General features: G+C 37.2%; 1 protein-coding gene across 1 annotated transcript; it reads right to left on the bottom strand.

The window, feature by feature from the left end:
• Nucleotides 1-2,652: 2,652 nt before the first annotated feature.
• On the bottom strand, nt 2,653-3,588 carry LOC103093750 (olfactory receptor 1030-like). Its single transcript, XM_056818365.1, has one exon. It carries the CDS (start codon nt 3,586-3,588, stop codon nt 2,653-2,655), a length of 936 nt encoding a protein of 311 aa, XP_056674343.1.
• Between the last annotated feature and the right edge of the window lie 23,366 nt (nt 3,589-26,954).

Genomic DNA, 26,954 nt, shown 5'->3' with positions numbered 1-26,954 from the left:
TCTTTTTTTTTAGTATTTTATTATTTATTTTTTATGCCCAATTGATTGATCTGTCCTTTTCCTACTTATTAGTGGAAGTTGAAGCAAAAATTTTTTTTTCAAATAAAATACTAGCAAGTAGATTACAACAAAATATCACAAAGACTATATGCTATCAACACATATAATTTATACCAGGAATGCAAGGCTAGTTTGATATTTTTAAAACTGTCAGCATAATTGACCATATTAATAACAAAAACATATGAAAAAATATGATTATCTCAATAGATGTAGAAAAAGCTTTTGACAAAGTAGAACACTCATTCCTATTTAAAAAAAAAACACTGGAAATCATATGAATAAATGGAGAATTCCTTAAAATGATAAGAAGTATCTATCTAAAATCATCAGCAAATATTATCTGTAATAGTGATAAGCTAAAAGCCTTCTCAATAAGAGCAGGGGTGAAGCAAAGGTGTTCATTATCATAAATATTATTCAATATAGAGCTAGAAACACCAGTTAAAGCAGTAAGAGAAGAAAAGAAACTGAAGGAATCAGAGAAGGCAATGAGGAAACAAAAACTCTTTGTAGATGGCATGAGGATAAAATTAGAAAAATCTAAAGAATCAACTAAAAATTAGTACTAATCATTAATAACATCAGCAAAATTGCATGACATATAATGAACCCACATGAATCATTATCATTTCTATAGGTTATAAACAAAGTTCAGCAGGAAGATACAGAAAGCAAAATTCAATTGAAAATATTTGTCAGTAATATAAATTACTTGGGGATCTATCTGCTAAAATAAGCCAAGGAACTATATTACCACAATTACAAAACACTTTTCACAAAAGTAAAGTGAGATCTAAACAATTAAGAGAAATATTCATTGCTCAGAGATTGTCCAAGTCAATATAATCAAATGACAATTCTAGTTCTGTTCATTTATTAATTCAACACTATATACATCAAGCTATCAAAAATATTTTATAGAGCAACTAGAAAAAAAAATAACAGATTCATCTGGGAGAAAAAACTTTTCAAGATTATCGAGGGAATCAATGGAAAAAACAATGTGAAGGAAGGTACCAGATCTCAAACTGTATTACAATGTGGTCATCATCAAAAGCTACCAAATAGTGTTGGATCAGTGAAATGGATAATGTACATAATACATAGTAGTAAATGACCATAGTAATCTAGTGTTTAATAAACAAAAATATCCAAGACTTTACTATAAGGACATACTATTTGACAAAAATTGCTGGGGATAATTGGAAAGTAGTTTGGGATAAGCTAAGTATAGACTAATGTCTCACATCATATAGCAAAATAAGGTCAAAATAGATACATGATTTGGACATAAAGCATAGTATTATAAACAAAGTAGGGGAACATGAACTCTTATAGATCTATAGATCAGAGAGTAATTTATGACAACATAAGAGATAGCATTATGGAAATAAATTTGACAATTTTATGACATTAAATTTAAAAAGTTTTGCACAAATAATTCCAATGCAGCCAAGATTAGAAGGAAAATAGAAAAAGGAGGGAAAAATTTACAGCAGTTTTCTCTGGTAAAAACCTGATTTTCTCAAATATATAGAGAACTGAGCTAAATATATAAGAACATGAATCATTCCTCAATTGATAAATGGTTAGAGGATGTTTTCAGAAGTAAATATCAAAGCTATCTCTAGACATGCAAAAAAAATTTTTTTAATCACTATTGATTAGAGAAATGTAAATTAAAACAACTTTAAGGTACGAACCCCACATCTTTCAGATTACTAATATGTCAGAAAAGAAAAATGATAAATGCTGCTGGAATTTTGAATTATTTCAATCAATCTAGAGGGCAATTTGGAACTTAGCCCAAAGGGTTTAAAAACAACTATGCATTGCCTTTGACCTATCAGTACATTACTAGTCTATAATCCAAAGAGCCTTCACAAAAAGAAAACAAGATAGATAGATAGATAGATAGGTAGGTAGGTAGACAGACAGACAGATAGCAGATCTTTCATGGTGGCAAAGAATTGAAAATAAAGGGGATGCCTATCAATTGGGGAAAGACTAAACAAGTTGTAGTATGTGATTATGCTAGAATACTATTGGGATATAAGAAATTACGAGCAGGATGATTTCAGAAAAACTTAGAAAGACTTATAGGAATTATTCAAAGTTAAGTGACAGAATCAGTAGAACATTGTACACAGTTACAATTATATATAATGATCAATTGTGAATGACACCTATTCTCAGAAAAAAAATCTATCACGATTTTGAAGAACTTATGATGAAAAAAACTATCCACCACCAAAGAAAAAAATAATGAAATCTAAATGCATATTGGAGAATATATGTTTTACTTTATTTTTATTGTTTTTGTGGGCATCTTTCACAATATGGTTAATATGTCAATTTTTTTATAACTACACATATATAATTTATATTAAATTACTTATCTTCTCAAAGAGGGTGCAGGGGAATAATGGAGGTTGAAATTTTGGAATTCATATTATTACAACCAAATTGTTTTTACATGAAAATGGAAAAAATAAAATACATTTTTTTAATTTAAAGAACCTTGAGGAAGTTCAAGGACCCTGAGGCTAAAATTTTCCTCACATAAAGTCATGGAAGGGATATGTATATTTAAGCATCTTCAGGTTTCCCCAAAAGTCTTCTCAGAGCCATCTTCACATCCTTATTCCTCAGGCTATAGATAAGAGGGTTGAGGGTAGGTGTGAAAGCTATATAAAATACAGAAACAATCTTATTGTATTCTGGAGTGGATAGAGAATGAGGCTTCATGTAAAGAGATATTACAGTCCCAAAAAATAGAGTGACAATCAGAAGGTGGGAAGAGCAAGTAGAAAAAGCTTTTCTGCGCCCCTGAGAAGAGCGAATTCGAAGGACAGCAATGATGATCTGTGTATAGGAAAGGATGATGAATGTGACAGGGGACAAAAGTGTAAATATACAGAGGACTTGCATGATCAACTCTGCATGGTTTGTGTCACTACATGAGAGGTGCAGTAGGGCAGGCATTTCACACAAAAAATGATTGATAACATTATCCCGACAGAATGAGAGCTGAAATGTGGTCACTGTATCTACTGTGGATGCCATAAAGCCACCCAACCATGATGCAGCAGCTAGCCTCCCACATACACCCCAGTTCATTATGACTGTGTACCTTAAGGGGTCTCGAATGGCAACATAGCGGTCATAGGCCATCACTGATAGGATATAGCACTCTGCAATGCCAAAGGACAAGAATGTGTAGACCTGTATGACACAGCAGGAATACGAGATGGACTTTCTCTCTGCAAAGAAGTGTACCAGCATCTGTGGAAACACACAGGATGTGTAACAAACCTCTAGAATGGATAAATTAATGAGGAAGAAGTACATAGGTGTATGGAGGCGTGAATCCCTCAATATCAGCAACACAATGAGCAGGTTCCCCAGCAAGATCATCAGGTAGATCATGAGGAAGAGGAGGAAGAGATGCACCTGGAGCTCAGGCCGACTGGAGAGGCCAAGGAGGATGAACTCGGTCACTGAGGTGAGGCTGGGGCTCTCCATCTTGTTTATGTGTCTACTGAAAGAACATGTAGAGTTATGGTTACAAGAAATTTTATATTCTTATTTTCCTGTTTCTAGGACTAGTGGAAGAAGTGATAGAAAATTTTAGGTCATATTTATGTATCCCTTAATGGCTACAAATAACTTTATATCCATTATCTCACAACATTCTCACTGTAACCATGTGAAGCACACAGGATAAAGAGATATTGTTATCTCTTTTTTTTATACTGAAGATAATGAAGATCAGAAAGATTAAGAGACTTTAAAATAATATCACAATTAAAAAGTAGTAGAACTAATTATTTTTCTCTCTCCAAAAATCCTAGTTAAGGTCCTATCTCCTAATGTCAGACAGCTAATTATAACCACTCCTACCCCAAACTGCTAACTCATTTGCCTATAAAGGTGATGATCAAAGTTGCTCTCTTCCCTCTGAAAAATTATAAAGCTTAATCAATATATATCTTTCTACAGCTCAAGCTCCTAAAAAAGATTTCTTTCTCTGGTAAAATACTGTAATTATAAATCTATCTCCCTCCCTTCCAATATTCCCTTATAATCTTACTGAACCTCTGCTCCCTCTCTTTTTCCTTTCTCTCCATCCCCTACTCCTTCACCCTTTCTATTGTTGTTATTATCACCCATTTCATCATCATCATCATTTTCAATAGTTGATATTACCTCCTCAGAACTTTTTCTCTCTGAGTCACAAGTGCAGCTACTACTCAGAGCAACTGTTCCCTAAGTCCAAGAAGCTGGCTCTCCATGTTGACTCATTTATTCTCTCATGCTTCTTTCACTACTCCCCACTCCCAGTCCCTTAAGAAGGGAATGTCTAGCTTATAAATCACAGTCTATACCAGTATAGGCAAACCTTTTAGAGATCATGTGCCCAAACTACACCTTTAAGCTACCTGTAAGCCCCCTGCATTACCCCAGACAGGAGAGGGAGGAAATGCTCACATTGATCTGCTGAGCAGAAGGATGAGGCATGTGAAAATTGTCTTCAGGTTCTGTGAAGAAAGGAATAGAGCAGCCCCCTCCAGCATACCAGGGCACCTGTACCACACTTTGACCAACATGGATCTAGACCCTGTCACCCATGAGGTGTTTGAATTGGTGGGCAATATCTGTTCTAATTACTAGTTATCCATCTCCAGTATCCATATCTCTTTAGTAATTCCCCAAAAGAGTATTACATCAATGAAAATTTTATTGTGCAATTATGGCAACTTCAGGATCTTATTCCCCTCGATCATTAATTCTTCCATCTTCATATTTTAAAAACATTATCAGATCTCCACAAATCTTTTTAAAAATTAAGTCTCTTTGCCTTTTGAACCTATTCATCTACCATCTCATTTCTCTCCTCCAATTCACAGCTATATTCCTTAAAAGAAAATAGACTTTACATGATACTGCTACTTCCTCATGATCCATTCATTTCTTAACTTTTTTGATACATGAATTCAGTTTACCCTACTAAACTGCTATGTTTAAGTTCAGCAACTAAGAGGTTTTTCATTCTCAGCATTTGCTCTCATGGCTTTAAATATCATCTATAAGTCCAATATTGACCTTTCCTCTGAGCTTCAGTTAACTACTTCAAACTGCCTATGAAGGCATTATCCTGACAGAATGAGAACTGAAATGTGGATAAAATGAATTGCTCAGGATCACATAGTCAGAAAGAGTTTGGGGTTTAATTTCAACTCAGACTTCCTGACTTTATATGCTGTACCACGTAACTACTTCTATAACCTTATTACAAGTTACCTGGACTGAAGTCATGATCAACCCAGACTCCTGAAGACCTATGATGAAGCATGCTACCAACTTTCAGTCCAAAGGATGATGGAGGGGGGGGCGAAGTCAAGATGGCAGCTTAGCAAGCAGCAAAAGTTCAGACCTCGTGGAAGACCCTTCCTTACCGATACAGACTGAATGCTCCTAGGGCACTGAAATTCAATCTGAACAACAGGACAGATGCGGGGAACCCTCCTTCTGGACTCAAATCAAAAGGTATGCCCCCCAACAGCCGGAATCCAAGAATACTCAGGGCTAAGGGGAAGGCAGAGCGAAGGTCCCAGGACCCCTCCCCCACAACCCAGAGGGCTGAGCCCCCAGCAGCAGCAGGAACCTCTGAGTGGGCAAAGGTGCTGGTTTGGAGGGTCTACCTTGGGAGCAGTGGGGCACCAGGCTCGGAGCATCCACTTGGACAGCGGGGAGGAAGCCAGGGAGAAATGGGCCGGGGCTGGGTCCCTCCATTGGGCTCCAGTCTCACCCTTGCCTCAGGCACATCCAGACCAATCCAGTTGAACTAATCCCATCAGAACTCCTCAGAGTTTAGGGAGGCAGGCAAAGGCACTTGCAGACAGCAGAGAAGCAGCTGGAGAGAACTGGAGAGAGCCTGGGCATCCCAGCCTTCCAGGAGTCTTCAGAGCCTCAGTGCTTCATACCACATACAGCCCAACCGAATTGAACTCAATCCAATCAAAAGCCTCCAGAGGACAGGGAAGCTAACATTCCTCTCCTAGAGACTGTACCAAGAGATCTGACAAAGCTCCAAGAGGGGAGATTGACAGCCACAAAACCAAAACAAAATGAGAGGAGCAAGAGCACGGCCAAATATGAGGAGCAAAGAAGGGGTAAACTCGAGCAAACAACAGAAAAAGAAGAAAGAAATTACAATAGACAGCTTCTGCACAGGTAATGAGCAAAGAGCGAATGAAACAGAGGGGGAGGACCCAGCAAAGGAAAAATCAAAAATCCCAACGAATTGGATACAGGCTTTGGAAGAACTCAAAATGCAATTCAAAACACAATTAAGAGAGGCTGAAGACAATTGGGAAAAGAACTTAAAAACTAAGATAAGTCATCAGGAAACAGAAAATAGTGTCTTGAAAGCCAAAATCAACCAGCTGGAAAATGAGGCAAAGCAGATGAAAGATGAGATGAAGAAGATGAAAGATGACCTCCAAAGAAAATCCAACCAAAAGGAAAAGGACGACCAAAAAACTAAGGATGAAATCCAATCTTTAAGAACCAGAATACAACAACTTGAATCGAGCGACCTCACAAGGCAGCAAGACACTATAAAACAAAACCAAAAGAATGAAAAAATTGAGGAAAATATGAAGCATCTCATTTACAAAACAGAGGATTTAGAAAATTGTTCAAGGAGAGAGAATTTAAGAATTATTGGCCTACCAGAAGACCATGACAAAAGAAAAAGCCTGGACATTATATTACAGGAAATTATTAAAGAAAATTGCCCAAAAATCCTTGAACAAGAGGGAAAAGTGGAGATTGATAGAATCCACAGATCACCTCCTGTACTTAATCCCCAACTGACAACACCCAGGAATATTAGAGCCAAATTCAAGAACTATCAGACCAAAGAAAAGATATTACAAGCTGCCAAGAAGAAGTCATTCAGATACCGAGGAACCACAGTGAGGATAACTCAGGATCTGGCTGCATCCACACTGAAAAAAAAGAAAGGCATGGAATACGATATTCTGGAAAGCAAGGGAACTAGGTCTACAACCAAGAATCAACTACCCAGCAAAACTAACTATATTCTTACAGAGGAAAGTATTCAACAAAATAGAAGAATTTCAAGAATTCGTAAAGAAAAGACCAGACCTGAACAGAAAATTTGATGTCCAAGCACAGAACTCAAGAGAATCATCAAAAGGTAATTAAAAAAGAGGGGAAAAAAGAAAAACAAAAAAAAATTTTAAGAGACTAATTAAGTTAAAATGATATGTATCTCTATAAGAAAAGAGGTCATTGGTAACTCTTAAAAACTGTTGTTATTAGCTGGGCAGCAAAAAGAAGTATACTTAGAGGGAACAGCAACAAACTGTATAGGATGAAAGGACAAGACATAAATAGGTATATAGATATATGCATGCAAAAATACATACGCGTGAGTATGCAGATATATATATATATATATATATATATATAACTAGAGCTTAAAATAGGTTAATATTAAAAGAAATGGGAAAAGAAACAAATGGGGGTAAATTTATATGTCATAAAGAAGCTCATGGTGGGAGGGGGCTGTTGGGGAGGGAAGCAGTACAAAAGAGGGAGGTAGCAGGGGGTTAATTTTAGAAAGACTACAGGGAAAATAAGGGGTGGTAAATAGGGAGGGGGTAGAAAGGGAAGTAAAATAAGGGTGGGAACAAGGGGGACTGTTCAAAAGCAAACATTGGTGTAGAAGGAAATAGTGAAAGAAGAAAAGACAGGTAAAGGAGCAGAAATCAAAATGCTGGGAAATACACAGCTAGTAATCATAACTCTGAATGTGAATGGAATGAACTCACCCATAAAACGCAAGCGAATAGCAGAGTGGATTAGAGTCCAAAACCCTACCATATGCTGTCTACAAGAAACACATATGAGAAAGGTAGACACACATAGGGTGAAAGTAAGAGGGTGGAGCCAAATCTATTGGGCATCAACTGACAAAAAGAAGGCAGGAGTCGCAATCATGATATCCAAAGGATGATGGATATAAGATGGGAATGAGACATACATTTTTGGTCATGTTCCCACATCTCACTCTTACTGGTTCCCAGGGCTTATTTAAGAGTGGGTTAGTCTTTACTGTCCAACACCTATCAGACAAGATTTGAGGTTCTGGGAAGGAAGGAAAGCTATTATAGGGTGACTAGGATCAAGGAAAAAGGAGGATAAAAAGATTCTTCTAAAGGGAATTAAGAGTCTGGATTCCCAAGCACAAGGTGCTCAAAAAGTTTATGGGAAGCTTCTGAGATCTCTGGAGTGGTATTTCTGAGACTTGCTTTGAGAGAGCAGGCACAAACATTACTATATGTTGGTCTCCTGTCATTAAGCAGAAATTCTTCTAATAAGGGTGGGGTCAGCAGCCCCAAATCTACCAAGTGTTTTCCCTTGGCATTTAACATGGGAGCAAATATGTACTAGCAGTTTTGAGTTGAGGTATGGAAAGAGAACAAATATTCTGCAGTCTTCGGACTCAGGGTTCTGAGTTAGCATCACACTAGGAAACACTAACAAGGTAAAGAAAGGAATGTTCATTAATTTAGGAAGCCTTTATGTCATAACTATTATGTGCCTGCTTCAAGATAGGGAATTGGGAGATTGTTGCTCCATAGATGAATGCATTTTAAGTATAAATTTACTAGAGAACAAGAGTCTAAGCCAATGTAGTCAATTGGTCTCTTAGCATGGAATATCCTGTAACCTAGGCAAAATTAAAACCTATAAGGCTTATTCATTCATACAAGATCATAAGTATAAAAGAGTATAAGATACAAGAACAAGTGATAGAAATATATCACCTAATCATGGAAATGAAAGAGGTTAGGATGCTGATCTCCACTAGCCAGTGCAAAAAGCCACAAGGACATGGAGGCTTATAGTAGACTATGAAGTAATGAAAAAGGTGGTATACCCCATCTCCATATCAATCTAGAAAGAAACTGAGATCTATGGAGAAATCCACCTGCTCAACACATTCCTCTAAATACCCATAACAATATCCATAACAAAAGAATAACCAAGTTCTGTTTACCTTCTTCTCCTACCACTACATAGATGACATATTGGTCACTGATCAGAATGAACATTCCATGAGAATACTATGTAAAAATTAAACCTTTCAAGATCTAGAAGTCAGACAAATCTTTTAAATTAATAGATTTATAGTGAGAAAGGATCTTAGAGGTTATCCGGACTAACCTATTAATTGTATAGCTAAAGAAACCGAAACTGAGAGTCTTAATGGCCTGTCTGGGGTCTTACAGCTAGAAAGTGGCTGAAGCAATAATAGAACTCCAGACTCATTGACTCTAGGTCCAGACACCTATCCAATGGGCCTTCTGATAGATGTTGCTCAATGCTACCAGGAACAAAGCCTTGCAGACTGACATTCTGACTATAAAGGGAAGCAGAAAAATCAAGGATTGCTCAAGATTTGAAAATCCCATAATCCCCACTTCATTGTCCCATTGCACTCAATTTATAAAACCAGGCAAAAGTTAAACTTCTTTGAGCAAGGATGCAATCAAGAGACCATTGTACATGCAAACAAATAAATTGTATAGCAACCTTTGTCTCTGGATTCTTATGATCATTCTATCCCTATTACTCTGAGAGTTTGTGTCCCTACAATACTGGGAGAACCAAATCACTAGAAGCCTCTTAAAACCTATGAGGAAGGGAACTAAAAGAAACCTTTGAGAGTCCTCTGAGGAAGATGATTTCTGGAGTCAAGAGCAAGATCAAAAAAATCCCAGGGAAAAGACAATATCCAGGAGGATATTATGTCAAAGTCTACAAAAACAAGTAGAAGGATGAAGACTGAATGAAGGTCATTTGGTTTAACAATTAATAGGTGGTCAAGAAGTTTAGTGGCACAATGGATAGAATATTTGGAGTCAGGAAGATGAGAGTTTGAATCCAGCATCAGATACTTATTAGCTGTATGATTCTGGGCATCTAATTTCTATCTGCCTTGATTTCCTTATCTGTAAAGTGAGAATAATAATAGCATTTGTTTTCCATTGTTGTTTTGAGTATAAAATAAGATATATTAAGATCTTTTGTAATCTCTAAATCAGTATATAAATACTAGCAATAAAAATACTAGCTTTTTATTGTTTTTGTTATTATTTCTTGGTAAACTTGGAGTGAATAGTATCACTTGAGTGATGGGGCCCAAGACAGATTGCAAGGAAGTGAGAAGTAAATAAAGTCAATGGTTCATAGAGTCAAGGAGTTACCTACACAAACTAGATAAGAAGTTCTTTGAAGGACGAAACTATTTTCCTCCTGTCCTTTTATCCCTGGTGCCATCCTTTTATCCCCATATGCTGGACACATAGTAAGCACTTAATAGATGCTTGATTAATTGCTATGCCTCTTTATCACATGCTATTTCACTCTGTGTTCATTCTAGGCAAAGTAGAAAAATTGCCATCTCTCATATATTCTGCACTCACCTGCCTCCACAGTTTTTAAATTTTTATTTATTTACTTAAAATATTTTTCCATGGTTACATGATTCATGTTCCTTACTTCCCTTTTTTCTCCCCCCTCCTGTGTAAGCAATTCCACTAGGTTATACATGTATCATTGTTCAAAACCTTTTTCCATATTATTAATATTTGCAATAGAGTGATCATTTAAAGCCAAAACCCCTAATCATATCCCCATCAAAGGATGTGATCAATCATATGTTTTTATTCTATGTTTCTGCTCCCACAGTTCTTTCTCTGGATGTGGATAGTGTTGTTTCTCATGAGTCCCTCAGAACTGTCCTGGATCATTGCATTGCTGCTAGAAAAGAAGTCCATTGCATGCGATTGTACCACAGTGTATCAGTCTCTGTGTACAATGTTCTCCTGGTTCTGCTCCTTTCATTCTGCATCAATTCCTAGAGGTTGTTCTAGTCTCCATGGAATTCCTCCACTTTATTATTCCTTTGAGCACAATCTTATTCCATCACCAACATATACCACAATTTGTTCAGTCATTCCCCAATTGAAGGGCATCCCCTTATTGTCCAATTTTTTGCCACCACAAAGCGCGCAGCTATGAATTTTCTTGTACATGTATTTTTCCTTATTATCTCTTTGGGGTACAAACCCAGCAGTGGTGTGGCTGGATCAAAGGGCAAGAATTCTTTTAAAGCCCTTTTCTGCCTCCGCATTCTTGCTCAGGCTGTGTGCGATTCCATTCACCTGTCTCTGCTAGTTGAACTCAATTACCACTTAAGCAAAAGCTCAAATTCTCTTTCATAAACCTTCTCTTTTACCTCCTCCCATCAGCAATCATTTTCCTTCAGGAACCTCACATATCACTTGCTGTAGACCTTTCATAGAGTGATTATATGCCATTTTGTATTTATCATGTGTATTTTATCATTGTCATATCTCTCAATCCCCTTAAATGACTAACACAGTCCTCAGGCGATTGATAAATGAAGAAGAAAATCATAGCAAAATTATCTTATTCCAAGGTAAATTTTCAAATGATTCTCATAGACTACTCATAGTAATGCTGACCTCACTCTTATTCCAAGCTTAATGTCTGCTTACAAACCTCTTCTCCACTTAAGACCATTTTCTGTGGCTGGATAAAGGTCCAGTGAACAGAATGCCAGATCTAAAGATAGTAAAACCCAAGTTCAAATCCTTTTTCTGACTATGCTATGTGACTTTGTGCAAATTACTTACTCCTACCTGCAAATATTAGAACCTACCTCCAGAGTTGTAAGTATAAAATATTGGTAAAGCTCTTTGCAAACCTTAAAACATTATATAAGGAATATGTATTCTTATGATTATTGTTTCCTTTGTGATGCCTGTAGGGGGTTCAGAAACACCTGGCTGTTCTTTTACCATCATGATGTTATTTTGGAATGAAAGAAAGAGCATAAAGTCCACATGCACTCACTCTTACATGGGCTCTGCCTCTTGGGAATGCCAAAATCCAGCCTTCTCACACATTAAATTTCTCATCCAACCACTGAGGTTCTAGGCTGCCAGACACTCTCCAACTCTCCTTCATTGGTACACATGATTGTGCTTTATAATAATGAAGATCTTTTTAGATATATGGCAGTTATAACTGATATGTTATTGCATTGTGGACATCTAATCACCATGAACATGTAAGCAATAAGAGACAGTCTGTACCTTTCTTCTGTCCTGGCTCATTCTGATCATTTGTCAACTATGTAAACAACCTCAGTTCCTGATTAGACACAGGTACCAACATCCACTCCTAAAATCCCCTGATTACCAATTCACTCACCTGATTTTTGCTCCCAATAAGGAAACTCCTCCACCTGAATCTGGTACTGAGAGATGACCCTCGAGAATTTCCTCTACCACATCTGGTTCAGATTAAAAAACACCCCTCCCCCATCTGGTGTCATTGCCTGTCTTGTACCCAACTTATGGTACAAGATTTCTCCAGTGATATGCAATTTATGTTTCTACTCTCATCAAAACCTTACTGCTGTACTATTCTCCCTTATTTGAGTAATCCTGGACCTGTGTGACCAAATCTTTGTGATGTTCTATAATGTGTGAATATTGCATTCATTTTTGCCTTCTTGATACACTTCATAGTAATGAAGTTCATGTTTTTGCCAGTTACCTGAATACCAATATTCTCTAAATCCTTGAACCATGGTCCTTGCTCTACCTTGAACCATAAGACCAAATAGAGCATTCTTCCTAAAATACTCCTCCCACTTCCATGGACCACTCTTCCACAGCTACATATCTTAACTTCCTTAACTTCCCTTAACTTCCCACATCCAGAGACTAATTTTTATCAGTTCAATATCTTATAGCAGAAATGAAAGTATTTGCTGCCACATCTTAATAAACTCAGGAATACTTAGAAATTGTATACAGCCATGCATTCCTACTGATCTTGTGCCTGGCCATCTCTCCATTTTCACAGATTTTACCATATTGCCTCTACCCCAAAAAAAACAACAATTGGGCTCCTCCAGATTATCTGAAAGATAAGTGAATGGTTTAGCATATGAAACTTGTTTTCAAAAATTATACCCACTCACTCGATTCAAGAAAGATGGTTGTATACTTTATCATTGAGGACATAAGACTAAAAATGAGTGTAATGAATTAGATAGGAATTAAATTGAACCAAATGAATTATCTCTAACATCCTTCTCAGCTTTGGGATTTTTATTTCTTTGGGTATATACTCCATTCAGAAATTGGAGGACTTTGGATCCCAGGTTAAACAGAAGCCAATGGATCAGGAAATAAAACACTGAGAATAATAATTTATTAGGTGTAGAACAGTTGTGAATTATAAAAGGGAAATTTCTTGGTAAGCCAGAGAATTACTATTATTTGGGACTTTGTAATCCATGAGTGTAGCATCTTAGTCACTCTGAAAAAAAAAGAGGACTCCAGGGATCTCTGCTACATTTTACAGACTGAAGCCTGGGATACTGAACAATCACACTGTAGTCTCAAGGTGGTCGATTTTGGGAATCGTACTGTTCTCAGAAAAGTCCTTGTAACTATCATTCATTCAGATTCTGATAGTAATGGACCTCATGGCCCCCAAGCCATGTAGCTTTCTGTACCCCTATCCCATTCTTACATAAAGGTGGGTAAGATTTCAAAGTAATTTTTTAAAGGATCAATTTCATCCTAGAGGAAAGCATGTAAGGGTGATCTTGTCACCTTATTCAACATGATTTTTAATGATTTGGATGAAAAAAATAATTATAAAATTTTCATTGGCATGGAGTGAAGACACATAGCTAATATAATGAATGAGAGAATCAAGAACCAAAAGACTCTTTGGGGGAAAATGAATTAAATAACACAAAACAGCAACTTAGAAATTTATAATTAATTTACAAATCATATAACCTTGGAAAAATTGTATAAATAAATAAGGAGTTAATACTAATTAGTAGTAGCATTAAGTAGTTTATAAAAGTACAGATTGGGCTATGTCATTGACTGATATGTGCTAGTTTTCTGGTGTAAACCCAAAGGCTGAACTCTTACTCAAGCTAGTTCTTAATGTTCAGCAAAAGCCTGAAAGACAAAATAATCTATAGAAATTAAAAAACACACCCCCAAAAACAAAGAAATAAGAACCATTGCATCATTCAGAAGGATCCCTAGTGGCCACATCTTGACTTAGATAACCACATGGTAATATAGTCATTTTTTTTTACTTTGTTAAATATTTCCCAATTATATTTCAGTCTAGTTCAAGCCTCAATTGGAAGTGTTGTAGACCATGTTTTTGACAACTCTGTTCTAGGCCATTTGGTACCTTGAGGCTTTCAGGAACTTAGATGATGGAAACTAGATATGAGGCACCTTCTGGTATATCTTATTCCCTGTCATATTCAAATAAGGTTACAAAAGTGGCATTGTTCTTGTGTTTAGTCTAAGGCCTAGAGTACTTCTATTTGGATCTCTGTATCTTTGTAAAATGTCTTTTTAGCTATTAAAACCAAGTATCAAAATAAGCTTTTATTAAGACCATCAAATCACTTTATCAGAAATATTAAGACCAAAATTTCAAAAATAATGGAGCACATTCAATCAACTGTGTTAAAAATTATTCATTGAGAGCAAAAGGGGTGTGTGTACTATCAAAATAAAATTTTAAAATTAAAAAAAGAAAATGTATAAATTATTTACTCTGTCAGGCACCATGCTAAGTGCTAATGTTGCAAATATAAGCAAGTAAGACTGTCTTTGACACCACGAAGCTTATATACTAATATGGTAAGACAACACATAAAGAGGAACTCAGGCTGAGGGATAATGATGATGATTAGGGTAGAGGCAGCAAGGCGAGGAGATGTCCAGGAAATGGTCCATAGAGGCCTGGTTTGTGGCAAGATAAGGCAGCAAATTGCAGTCCAGGCCCCTCACCATTCTTTTGTTTTCCCATTCAACATAAAAGTATAGATTTATCAGATTATTATTAACAATAAGAACTGGGAGTCCAAGGGACCAAACTGAAAGTTGTTGGATAAAGGAGAGGAGATGAGGACAATAGCTTTAATGTAAGCAACACAGGAATATGGGAATAAATAGGAAATCCAACTGTTTGGTTCAAAATATCCACTGCAAATATTTAAAATTAATGAGATAGCTTAATAGCAAGTAATTTGAAAAAGACTTGAAGGTTTTGTTGGACTCAGTTCTAAATTAACCAATATCATAGCCTCAGACTGAGTTAAGTAAAGAATGAGGAAGATGAGAATCGTGCTACTTTGTGCCCTGATCATATCCCTTCAGTTCTCGGCATCACATTTTAGGGGTTACATTTTACTGACAAAATGATATATTTCTTAACAAAGGAAACAGTATAACAAGACATCTTGGAACCATATTGTTTGAGAAAGAAAAAAAAGGAATTCATATATATTTTTATTGAAGAGCAATTTAGTTGAATTGTCTGATTTCTTTAAATGCTTTGAAGTACTGTCTTCTGGAAGTGGAAGCATCTTTATATTATGTGACTCAAGAGAGCAGGCAGTTTCCAATGAATGGGAGTCAGTGACTGACCTATTTCAGAGAAATTTCCTGATCATTGTTAAGATTGCCTCTTGAGTGAGAAAATTGCCTGTCACTGGAGATGCCCTGACAAAAACTAGATAGCCATTCATATGCAATGAAGAAGATGGGATCCTGAGTTAGGTAGGAAGTTGGAGGAGATGAATTTCCTACTCATACTAATATTAGTATTCTGAATATAGACAATGCATTCAAACCTATAATTTAAAATATTGGTATTTAATCTTTGCTCTCTACAAGATTATATCTCAGGGTCCCTTTGACGTTTTCTCCTCCTCAAGCCATTGAAGATAGATTCCCTTCAAAAAGAAAAGTACAATTTTCACTTTAATAATATATCTGTTTATTTGAGCACTCATTGATTACACACATACATACACACACACACACACACATACACATGAACTCATTAATCTGTATTTTCATGTGTGAGAGGGTGAATGGACGTATGATTGAGGATATTTATTGCTGTTTGCTGCACCTGAACTTCCCCAATCACATGGCTAAAAATTAGTTCATCCTTACCTCCCATTTCTTGATGTAATGCAGCAGTAACATTGGTATTCCTGCCTTCTTTAGTCCTGTGTAGAGAGCTGCATTTCAGTTGACTGCAATATTGTGGGACAGAAAGAGAGGAAAAGGAAGTTCATCCTTTACCCAGTGACAACTCATCTCTAGCACTTAACAAACTAGCAACTGGGTCTCTACAGAGGGAAGAACACATTTTAAAAATGGAATAGATAGATTGGATAGAGTAGCCTTTGGCCAGAAAGAGTAGGACATCTGGCATGAAATTCAGGGACCAGTGTCTTAGTAATTTTAGTCCTGAGATTCACTAGTCTCATTTAGGAATGGTTCTTGAAAGAAATAAGAATGATCAAATGGGACAAAATAGATCATTTGTAGAGACCTCCCTTGTGTCCAAGGCATCACTGGGAGGAGCTATTAATAGATATTGGGTTGATTAATGACCATGGCATCGCATTCCCCAATCATGTGATTTCTTCCCACTGGAGCAGGTCCAAATCACATTTTCTCCTGGGTATTTGAGACTAGTTAGGGTTAAACTCCCCATCTATTTATCATAAATCCATTCAGGGATGGTATTAATCACAGAGTCCCTGAGAATAATTACACTACTTGATATTTATATGGCACCTAAGACATTCCACACTTTGGCCCCTAATCCAAAGTTTCTTAACCTGGATCAACAGGTGTTTATGGACACATTTCAGGGGAATCTGTGAATTTGGTTAGGAAAACTAGATCTTTATTTTTCACTAACCTCTGACTTCCTCTGCAATTCTATATATTTTACTTTAGACATTTCAAAACATTCTGAAAAGAGGTCCATAGACTTCACCAGACTACTAAAGGGGTCATAACACAAAACGAGATAAAAACTCCAGTTCCATTCTATTATCTCCTTTGACACTCAATGACCTCATGTGGTTGACTGAGTATATGTACTTATTTACATGATAGGTGGGGAAACTGAGCTCCGTAGATGGGAAGTGTCTCATTCCATTTAATATAAATAGCCAACTAGGCTTAGAATCAAGGCTTCCTGAATCTTTGCATTGAGGATATGATCACCATATTGCACTTTCCCTTTCAGATACATCTGAAGACTTGGACTCTCTGTCATCTCCAGTGAAATGTTCTTACTCTACCTCCCCACCCCACCCCCACATTCCCTTGACTGCTTGTATTTGGTTGTGTCTGGCCTACCCCAAACTCTTGATTCAGAGGTTGTTCTTAATGAGTCTTAGATAAATATTTGGCTATTGGTTCTAGGGTAGGGGATATGTCAGAAGATCATCCAATAACGAATCCTCTCCAAGCTAATTCCATCTTCCTCGTGAAAGAATACAACCTCTCCTTCAAAGTCCAGCTCAAATTCTCGCTTCTGCAGAAAACTTTTCCTGATTCCTCCCTTCTAGAAGTGGTCCTTCTCCCTTATGAACTCTCAAAACACTGTTTGAATTTATTTCCCAGTTGCCATATTCCAACTTTTAATATTTATCTATATTATAGTCTATATATATATCAAATTCTAAATATCTATATACTATATTCAATACATATTTATATACACGTTGTAAATTAAGATTTTGAGAAGTGACAAATGCCCCTGCAAAAAGTAAAGGAGCTCAGAACTTTGTGAAATTCCAATTAACTGAGATGGAGAGATTTCCCATGGAACCTTGGGGGAAAAGCAGTTAAGCAGCTTGAGCTGGCTGAGGGGATTCCCTCTCTGGTTGTTGGACGAGAAGGTGGAAGATAGATTACTCTCTAGCTATTGCTTTATCCTTAAGGCTGTGTGCTGAAAAGACTTTGGAATTTTAGCTTGGAAGAAACCTGTCAGCATTTTCTGTCAATATCTCCCGTTAGGAAAAGATAACTTTGTTTCCTAAATTTTGAATATATCTTGAAAACTTCAATCAACAGGATAACTTGGAAATTTTAGGGAGACCTAATTTCCTCTCACATCTCCCCTCTCCTTTCCCTCCTCTATCCAAAGAATAAAAGACCTTTAAGATGAAAGATTTGATGGAATGAATGAAGATCAGAAAAATACAATAATGTTGAATGAGATATTTACAAACCTCAATGGACTAAATTTGTCTGTATACTTGTATTTTCCTCTTTCCATACCATGCTTTGAGTAAGTGCTTTCTCACAAAGTAGGCAATTAAAAAGATTACTGAATTGAATTGGGAAGATAGAAGAGACTCAAGTTGGGATTTAGTGACTGCTATGCAATCATGAGAGAGAGCACAACCTGATTTCCACTACAACAGGACTAATGAGGCCCCATGGAAGTTCTATTCCTCTACCCACAGGTTATTCTGTTGAAGCAGGAAATAATCACCAAGGGACACCTTTTTTGCAATCCAATTAAAAGAACTCAAAGATTGAATGTTTGGTTTCTATGAGTGATTACAACTAGGAACTTAGCCCAGCAGTGCTCCTCTACTAATGTATCCCAGAATGACCAAACTCCACCAGAAAGTAGGAATGGAGGCTTCTCATTAACATCAGTGCAAAAAAAAAATCAGAGCTCCATGAGAACATGAAATGTGACCTTCAAGTTAAGAACACATGTATTAATAGTAGGGAGGACTCTTGTTTTTGATACAATGGATAAAGTATTGAATGTAGAGTCAGTAAGACTTGAGTTCAAATCCAGCTTCAGGAACTTAGTAGCTGTGTGACCCTAGGCAAGTCAATTATCCTCCATTTTCCTCTGTTTCCTCATTTTAAAAATAAGGATAACAGGGACTTCCGGTTAAGATGGCGGCTTAGAGAAAGCTAAAGCTCAGATCTCCGGAAAACCCTTCCCGACCGATCTCAAACTATAAGCTCCTAAGGCGCCGAAATTCAAAACGATCAACAGCACAGACCCTGGGAACCCTCCTCCTGGACCTGGACCCGGTTCAAAAGGTACGGCTCCCCTCAAAAGCCAGAACCCGAGATCACTTGGACCTCAGGGGTAGGAGCGCAGAGTCCAAGGCTCCCGGAAGCCGCAGCCCGGCCAGGCTCAGAGAGCAGAACCCTCAGGGCCTTCTATCCGAGTCCCAGTGAAAGTTACTGCCTGGGGCTTCCGCTGCAGAGAGCTAGTCGAAACAACAGCAACCCTCAGGGCGGGCAAGACAGCCTCACGGGCTAGATCCTGCTATCCAAGTCTCAGTGAAAGTCCTTGCCCTAGAGCTTGGGAAAGCTGCAGCCCATCCCCCCGCAGGCCGAGGATACAGCCTCACAGCCAGCGATTCTGAAGGCAACTTCCGGAAATCGAGCCGGGGGGGGGGGGGGGGGGGAGGGGGGGAGAGTGTGGCCTCGTGGTCCGACCCTTCCATTCCAGTTCCAGTGAGGCACATTCAGTTTAACCCAGGGAAAGCTCATAGAACCATCTGCCCAGGACTAAAGCCTCTGATCACCAGACAGAGATAAGAAAAGCTAATCCTCCACATTCAGAGATGACAAACTCCACAGAAGCACAGGAGCCCCAAAATACCAAGAAAAATAAGAAGAAAGGGGCGACTTTGGACACATTCTATGGAGCCAAAATACAAAATACAGAGCAGATAGAAGAAGATATAGAAGAAAATTCTCCAAAATCTTCCAAAGGAAATAGAAACTCTCCACAAACCCATGAAGAATTTGAATCAGAAATGACCAAAAAGATGGAAGCCCTCTGGGAGGAAAAGTGGGAAATAATGCAAAAGAAATTCATGCATCTACAAAACCAGTTTGACCAAACTGTAAAAGAAAACCAGGCTTTAAAGCAAGAACTAATAAAGCAAAGCCAAAACACCAAGAAATTAGAAGAGAACATAAAATATCTCACCGACAAGGTGATAGATCTGGAAAATAGAGGGAGAAGAGAAAATTTAAGAATAATTGGACGCCCAGAAAAGCCAGAAATAAACACCAAACTGGACATGGTGATACAAGATATAATCAAAGAAAATTGCCCAGAGATTCTAGAACAAGGGGGCAATACAGCCACTGACAGAGCTCACAGAACACCTTCTACACTAAACCCCCAAAAGACAACTCCCAGGAATGTAATTGTCAAATTCCAAAGCTATCAAACTAAAGAAAAAATCCTACAGGAAGCCAGAAAAAGACAATTTAGATATAAAGGAATACCAATCAGGGTCACACAAAACCTTGCAAGTTCTACTCTGAATGATCGTAAGGCATGGAACATGATCTTCAGAAAGGCAAGAGAGCTGGGTCTCCAACCAAGAATCAGCTACCCAGCAAAACTGACTATATACTTCCAAGGGAAAGTATGGGCATTCAACAAAATAGAGGACTTCCAACTTTTTGCAAAGAAAAGACCAGAGCTCTGTGGAAAGTTTGATACCGAAAATCAAAGAGCAAGGAATACCTGAAAAGGTAAATATTAAGGAAAGGGGAAAAATGTTATCTTCTTCTTTTACTCAAACTCTCTTCTATAAGGACTACATTTATATCAATCTATGTATACTAACATATGGGGAAAATGTAATGTATAAATAGGGGGTAAAGAAAGACCAAATAGAATAATGGTTCTCACACAAAGATTCACATGGGAAGGGGAGGGGAAGAAAACTCCTATAAGAAGGAGAGGAAGAGGGGGGGGGTTTACTTAAACCTCAATCTCAGGGAAATCAACTCTGAGAGGGAAAAACATCCAGATCCATTGGGATCTTGAATTCTATCTTACCCAACAAGGGTAAGGAGAAGGGAAAACCAAGGGGGGGGAAGGGGAGAGGGAGAACAAAAAGGGAGGGAAAGAGAGGGGGGAGGGGGAGGGAAGAAAAAGGGAGGGACTAAAAAGGGAAACATCAAGGGAGGGGACAAGGGGCACTGATTCAAAGTAAATCACTGGACTAAAAGGTAGAGCCGAAGAAGAAAAGGTTAGAATTAGGGAAGGCAATCAAAATGCCAGGGAGTCCACAAATGACAATCATAACTTTGAACGTGAATGGGATGAACTCACCCATAAAACGTAGACGAATAGCTGAATGGATTAGAATCCAAAACCCTACCATATGTTGTCTTCAAGAAACACACATGAGGCGGGTTGACACCCACAAGGTCAGAATTAAAGGATGGAGTAAGACCTTCTGGGCCTCAACTGATAGAAAGAAGGCAGGAGTGGTAATCATGATATCTGATAAAGCCAATGCAAAAATAGACCTGATCAAAAGGGATAGGGAAGGTAATTATATTTTGTTAAAAGGGACTCTAGACAATGAGGAAATATCATTAATCAACATGTATGCACCAAATAATATAGCACCCAAATTTCTAATGGAGAAACTAGGCGAATTGAAGGAAGAAATAGACAATAAAACCATACTAGTGGGAGACTTAAACCAACCATTATCAAATTTAGATAAATCAAATCAAAAAATAAATAAGAAAGAGGTAAAAGAAGTGAATGAAATCTTAGAAAAATTAGAATTAATAGACATATGGAGAAAAATAAATAGGGATAAAAAGGAATACACCTTCTTCTCAGCACCACATGGCACATTCACAAAAATTGACCATACATTAGGTCACAGAAACATAGCACACAAATGCAAAAAAGCAGAAATAATGAATGCAGCCTTCTCAGATCACAAGGCAATAAAAATAATGATTAGTAATGGTACATGGAAAACCAAATCTAAAACCAATTGGAAATTAAACAATATGATACTCCAAAACCGTTTAGTTAAAGAAGAAATCATAGAAACAATTAATAATTTCATCAAGGAAAATGACAATGGTGAAACATCCTTTCAAACCTTTTGGGATGCAGCCAAAGCGGTAATCAGAGGCAAATTCATATCCCTGAAAGCTTATATTAACAAACAAGGGAGAGCAGAGATCAATCAATTGGAAATGCAATTGAAAAAACTCGAAAGCGATCAAATTAAAAACCCCCAGCAGAAAACCAAATTAGAAATCCTAAAAATTAAGGGAGAAATTAATAAAATCGAAAGTGATAGAACTATTGATTTAATAAATAAGACAAGAAGCTGGTACTTTGAAAAAACAAACAAAATAGACAAAGTACTGGTCAATCTAATTAAAAAAAGGAAGGAAGAAAAGCAAATTCACAGCATTAAAGATGAAAAGGGGGACAGCACCTCCAATGAGGAGGAAATTAAGGCAATCATTAGAAATTACTTTGCCCAATTATATGGCAACAAATACACCAATTTAGGAGAAATGGATGAATATATACAAAAATACAAACTGCCTAGACTAACAGAAGAGGAAATAGAATTCTTAAATAATCCCATATCAGAAATTGAAATCCATCAAGCCATCAAAGAACTTCCTAAGAAAAAATCCCCAGGGCCTGATGGATTCACCTGTGAATTCTATCAAACATTCAGAGAACAGTTAACCCCAATACTATACAAACTATTTGACATAATAAGCAAAGAGGGAGTTCTACCAAACTCCTTTTACGACACAAACATGGTACTGATTCCAAAACCAGGCAGGTCAAAAACAGAGAAAGAAAACTATAGGCCAATCTCCCTAATGAATATAGATGCAAAAATCTTAAATAGGATACTAGCAAAAAGACTCCAGCAAGTGATCAGAAGGATCATTCACCATGATCAAGTAGGATTCATACCAGGGATGCAGGGCTGGTTCAACATTAGGAAAACCATCTACATAATTGACCACATCAACAAGCAAACTAGCAAGAACCACATGATTATCTCAATAGATGCAGAAAAAGCCTTTGATAAAATACAACACCCATTCCTATTAAAAACACTAGAAAGCATAGGAATAGAAGGGTCATTCCTAAAAATAATAAACAGTATATATCTAAAACCAACAGCTAATATCATCTGCAATGGGGATAAACTAGATGCATTCCCAATAAGATCAGGAGTGAAACAAGGATGCCCATTATCACCCCTACTATTTGACATTGTACTAGAAACACTAGCAGTAGCAATTAGAGAAGATAAAGGAATTGAAGGCATCAAAATAGGCAAGGAGGAGACCAAGTTATCACTCTTTGCGGATGACATGATGGTCTACTTAAAGAATTCTAGAGATTCAACCAAAAAGCTAATTGAAATAATCAACAACTTTAGCAAAGTTGCAGGATACAAAATAAACCCACATAAATCATCAGCTTTTCTATATATCTCCAACACAGCTCAGCAGCAAGAACTAGAAAGAGAAATCCCATTCAAAATCACCTTAGACAAAATAAAATACCTAGGAATCTATCTCCCAAGACAAACACAGGAACTATATGAACACAACTACAAAACACTCGCCACACAACTAAAACTAGACCTGAACAAATGGAAAAACATTAACTGCTCATGGATAGGACGAGCCAATATAATAAAAATGACCATCCTACCCAAACTTATTTATCTATTTAGTGCCATACCCATTGAACTACCAAAATACTTCTTCACTGATTTAGAAAAAACCATAACAAAGTTCATTTGGAAGAACAAAAGATCAAGGATATCCAGGGAAATAATGAAAAAAAACACATACGATGGGGGCCTTGCAGTCCCAGACCTAAAACTATATTACAAAGCAGCAGTCATCAAAACAATTTGGTACTGGCTAAGAGACAGAAAGGAAGATCAGTGGAATAGACTGGGGGAAAGCGACCTCAGCAAGACAGTATACGATAAACCCAAAGATCCCAGCTTTTGGGACAAAAATCCACTATTCGATAAAAACTGCTGGGAAAATTGGAAGACAGTGTGGGAGAGACTAGGAATAGATCAACACCTCACACCCTACACCAAGATAAATTCAAAATGGGTGAGTGACTTAAACATAAAGAAGGAAACCATAAGTAAATTGGGTAAACACAGAATAGTATACATGTCAGACCTTTGGGAGGGGAAAGGCTTTAAAACCAAGCAAGATATAGAAAGAATCACAAAATGTAAAATAAATAATTTTGACTACATCAAACTAAAAAGCTTTTGTACAAACAAAACCAATATAACTAAAATCAGAAGGGAAACAACAAATTGGGAAAAAATCTTCATAGAAACCTCTGACAAAGGTTTAATTACTCATATTTATAATGAGCTAAATCAATTGTACAAAAAATCAAGCCATTCTCCAATTGATAAATGGGCAAGGGACATGGATAGGCAGTTCTCAGATAAAGAAATCAAAACTATTAACAAGCACATGAAGAAGTGCTCTACATCTCTTATAATCAGAGAGATGCAAATCAAAACAACTCTGAGGTATCACCTCACACCTAGGAGATTGGCTAACATTACAGCAAAGGAAAGTAATGAATGCTGGAGGGGATGTAGCAAAGTAGGGACATTAATTCATTGCTGGTGGAGTTGTAAATTGATCCAACCATTCTGGAGGGCAATTTGGAACTATGCCCAAAGGGCGACAAAAGAATATCTACCCTTTGACCCAGCCATAGCACTGCTGGGTCTGTACCCCAAAGAGATAATGGACAAAAAGACTTGTACAAAAATATTCATAGCTGCGCTCTTTGTGGTGGCCCAAAACTGGAAAACGAGGGGATGCCCATCAATTGGGGAATGGCTGAACAAACTGTGGTATATGTTGGTGATGGAGTACTATTGTGCTAAAAGGAATAATAAAGTGGAGAAGTTCCATGGAGATTGGAACAACCTCCAGGAAGTGATGCAGAGCGAGAGGAGCAGAACCAGGAGAACATTGTACACAGAGACTAATACACTGTGGTATAATCGAACGTAATGGACTTCTCCATTAGTGGCGGTGTAATGTCCCTGAACAACTTACAGGGATCCAGGAGAAAAAAACACCATTCATAAGCAAAGGATAAACTATGGGAGTGGAAACACCAAGGAAAAGCAACTGCCTGAATACAGAGGTTGAGGGGACATGACAGAGGACAGACTCTAAATGAACACTCTAGTGCAAATACTATCAACAAAGCAATGGGTTCAAATCAAGAAAACATCTAATGCCCAGTGGACTTACGCGTCGGCTATGGGGGGTGGGGGGGAAGAAAAGAAAATGATCTTTAACGAATAATGCTTGGAAATGATCAAATAAAATATATTAAAAAAAAATAAGGATAACAATAGCATCTGCCTCCCAAGGGTTTTGTGAGGATGCAGTAGAGCAATTTAGAAACCTTAAAACACCAATAAAATGGTGCTTTCATAATTATGAGAAGATGCCATCAGGGCATAAGTCTTCTGGAGTTTCTTTATTTCATGCTTGATCATTGTATGTGTCATTGTTTTTGTCCTTCATGACTTGATACTGGTCAAAATCTGTCATCTTGACTTTCCCTTCCTTAATTTCAATCTCCTTGATCCTGCTTGTAAGTATCTGTTCTGAATTGACATTTTCTTTGCCTCAAGCAGTCTGGACACATTTGACAAACACCATGTGGGATTTGCTTCCAAAACCTGTAATCTGCATACATTCAAGTAGCACAGTTTAAGTCCTCACACTACTGCCCAGACCATCAAACAAAGCCCTATTATGATTAACAACAACAAAAGCTCCCAGTTTGCCTGTTTGTGGTCCAAACGAAATGAAGGCCAATCAATTTCGACATGGAAAGGAGACATACTTAACTTTAGTCACTTTATCTGCATGATAAAGTTATAAAAGAGCTTAATAGTTTCTTTCTCTACATTCTTTAAAATTTCTTTTTTGTCTATTTGCTTATGGATTAAATATGTATAAATATATATATATACATTTTCCTATTAATACAATCATTGTAATTGCACACACTGTTCTGAAAGAAACTTAGAATCTCAGTGTTTGAATGGATCTCAAAGATTACCTAGCTAGAGAATTTTAGTCTTTTTGTATAATGGATCCCTTTGGATCTACTGAAACTTGTGGACCCATTTTGAACTTGTCTTTAAATACTCAGTACAAAATATATACATTGAGAATCAACTACTTTGAAATATAGTCATCAACCTTTTGTTAAAGGTCAGAGACTCCAAATCCTGAGTCTGATTTGTGTCTGAAGTTCAATCTCCTGTACAATATCTCTGACAACTCCTTCCCTCAACTAACAGGGCAACTACCCTACTTCAGTACCTCATTACCTCCTGCTTGGATTCTTGCAACAAACTTCTGAGCAACTTCCTGCCTCAAGACTCTCCCATTCTATATAAACAGCTGCCAAAATAATATTCCCGAAACGTCGTTCAATGTCACACCCCTAATCCATAAACTATCATAGCTCCCTATTACTCTTAGAAGAGGTATGCTAGCTTTTAAAGACCTTCACAATCTAGCTCCAACTTATCCCTTCCAGCTTCATTATACTTTACTCTGATTTAGATCAACTTCCTTAGTGAAAGAAACGCCATCTTCCACCTCTATCTCTTTCCATAGACTCTCCCTTAAATATGGAATATTCTTCTGTCTCAATTTTGGTTTTTGGAATCCCTGATATCTTGAAAGGCCTTTTCTGAACCATCCAGATTCTAGGACCCTCCCCTAACAGTACTTTATATTTATTATGAATATTTTGAATCTACTTCAAAATTGATATGCTGCAATTATTGCATCTCAGATAGAACTAAGCCCCTTCAGGGAGAAGACTTTAATCTTCATCTTTGTAGTACTATTACTTGACAAAGTATCTGTACTACTCAGTAATCCTCAATAAATGTGTATTAGTTCATTCAAGAGGTCTCTTATTTTTTTAACTTTTTAAAATTTTTATTATATGCTTAGAAACCACCACAACCACCAAAAATCATTTAACTTGAAATTTTT

The sequence above is a fragment of the Monodelphis domestica genome, chromosome 1 (genome assembly GCF_027887165.1).
Source record: "Monodelphis domestica isolate mMonDom1 chromosome 1, mMonDom1.pri, whole genome shotgun sequence".
Lineage (NCBI taxonomy): Eukaryota > Metazoa > Chordata > Mammalia > Didelphimorphia > Didelphidae > Monodelphis > Monodelphis domestica.
The sequence above is the reverse complement of the archived record's forward strand: the minus strand, read 5'-3'. Positions and strand labels throughout refer to the sequence as shown.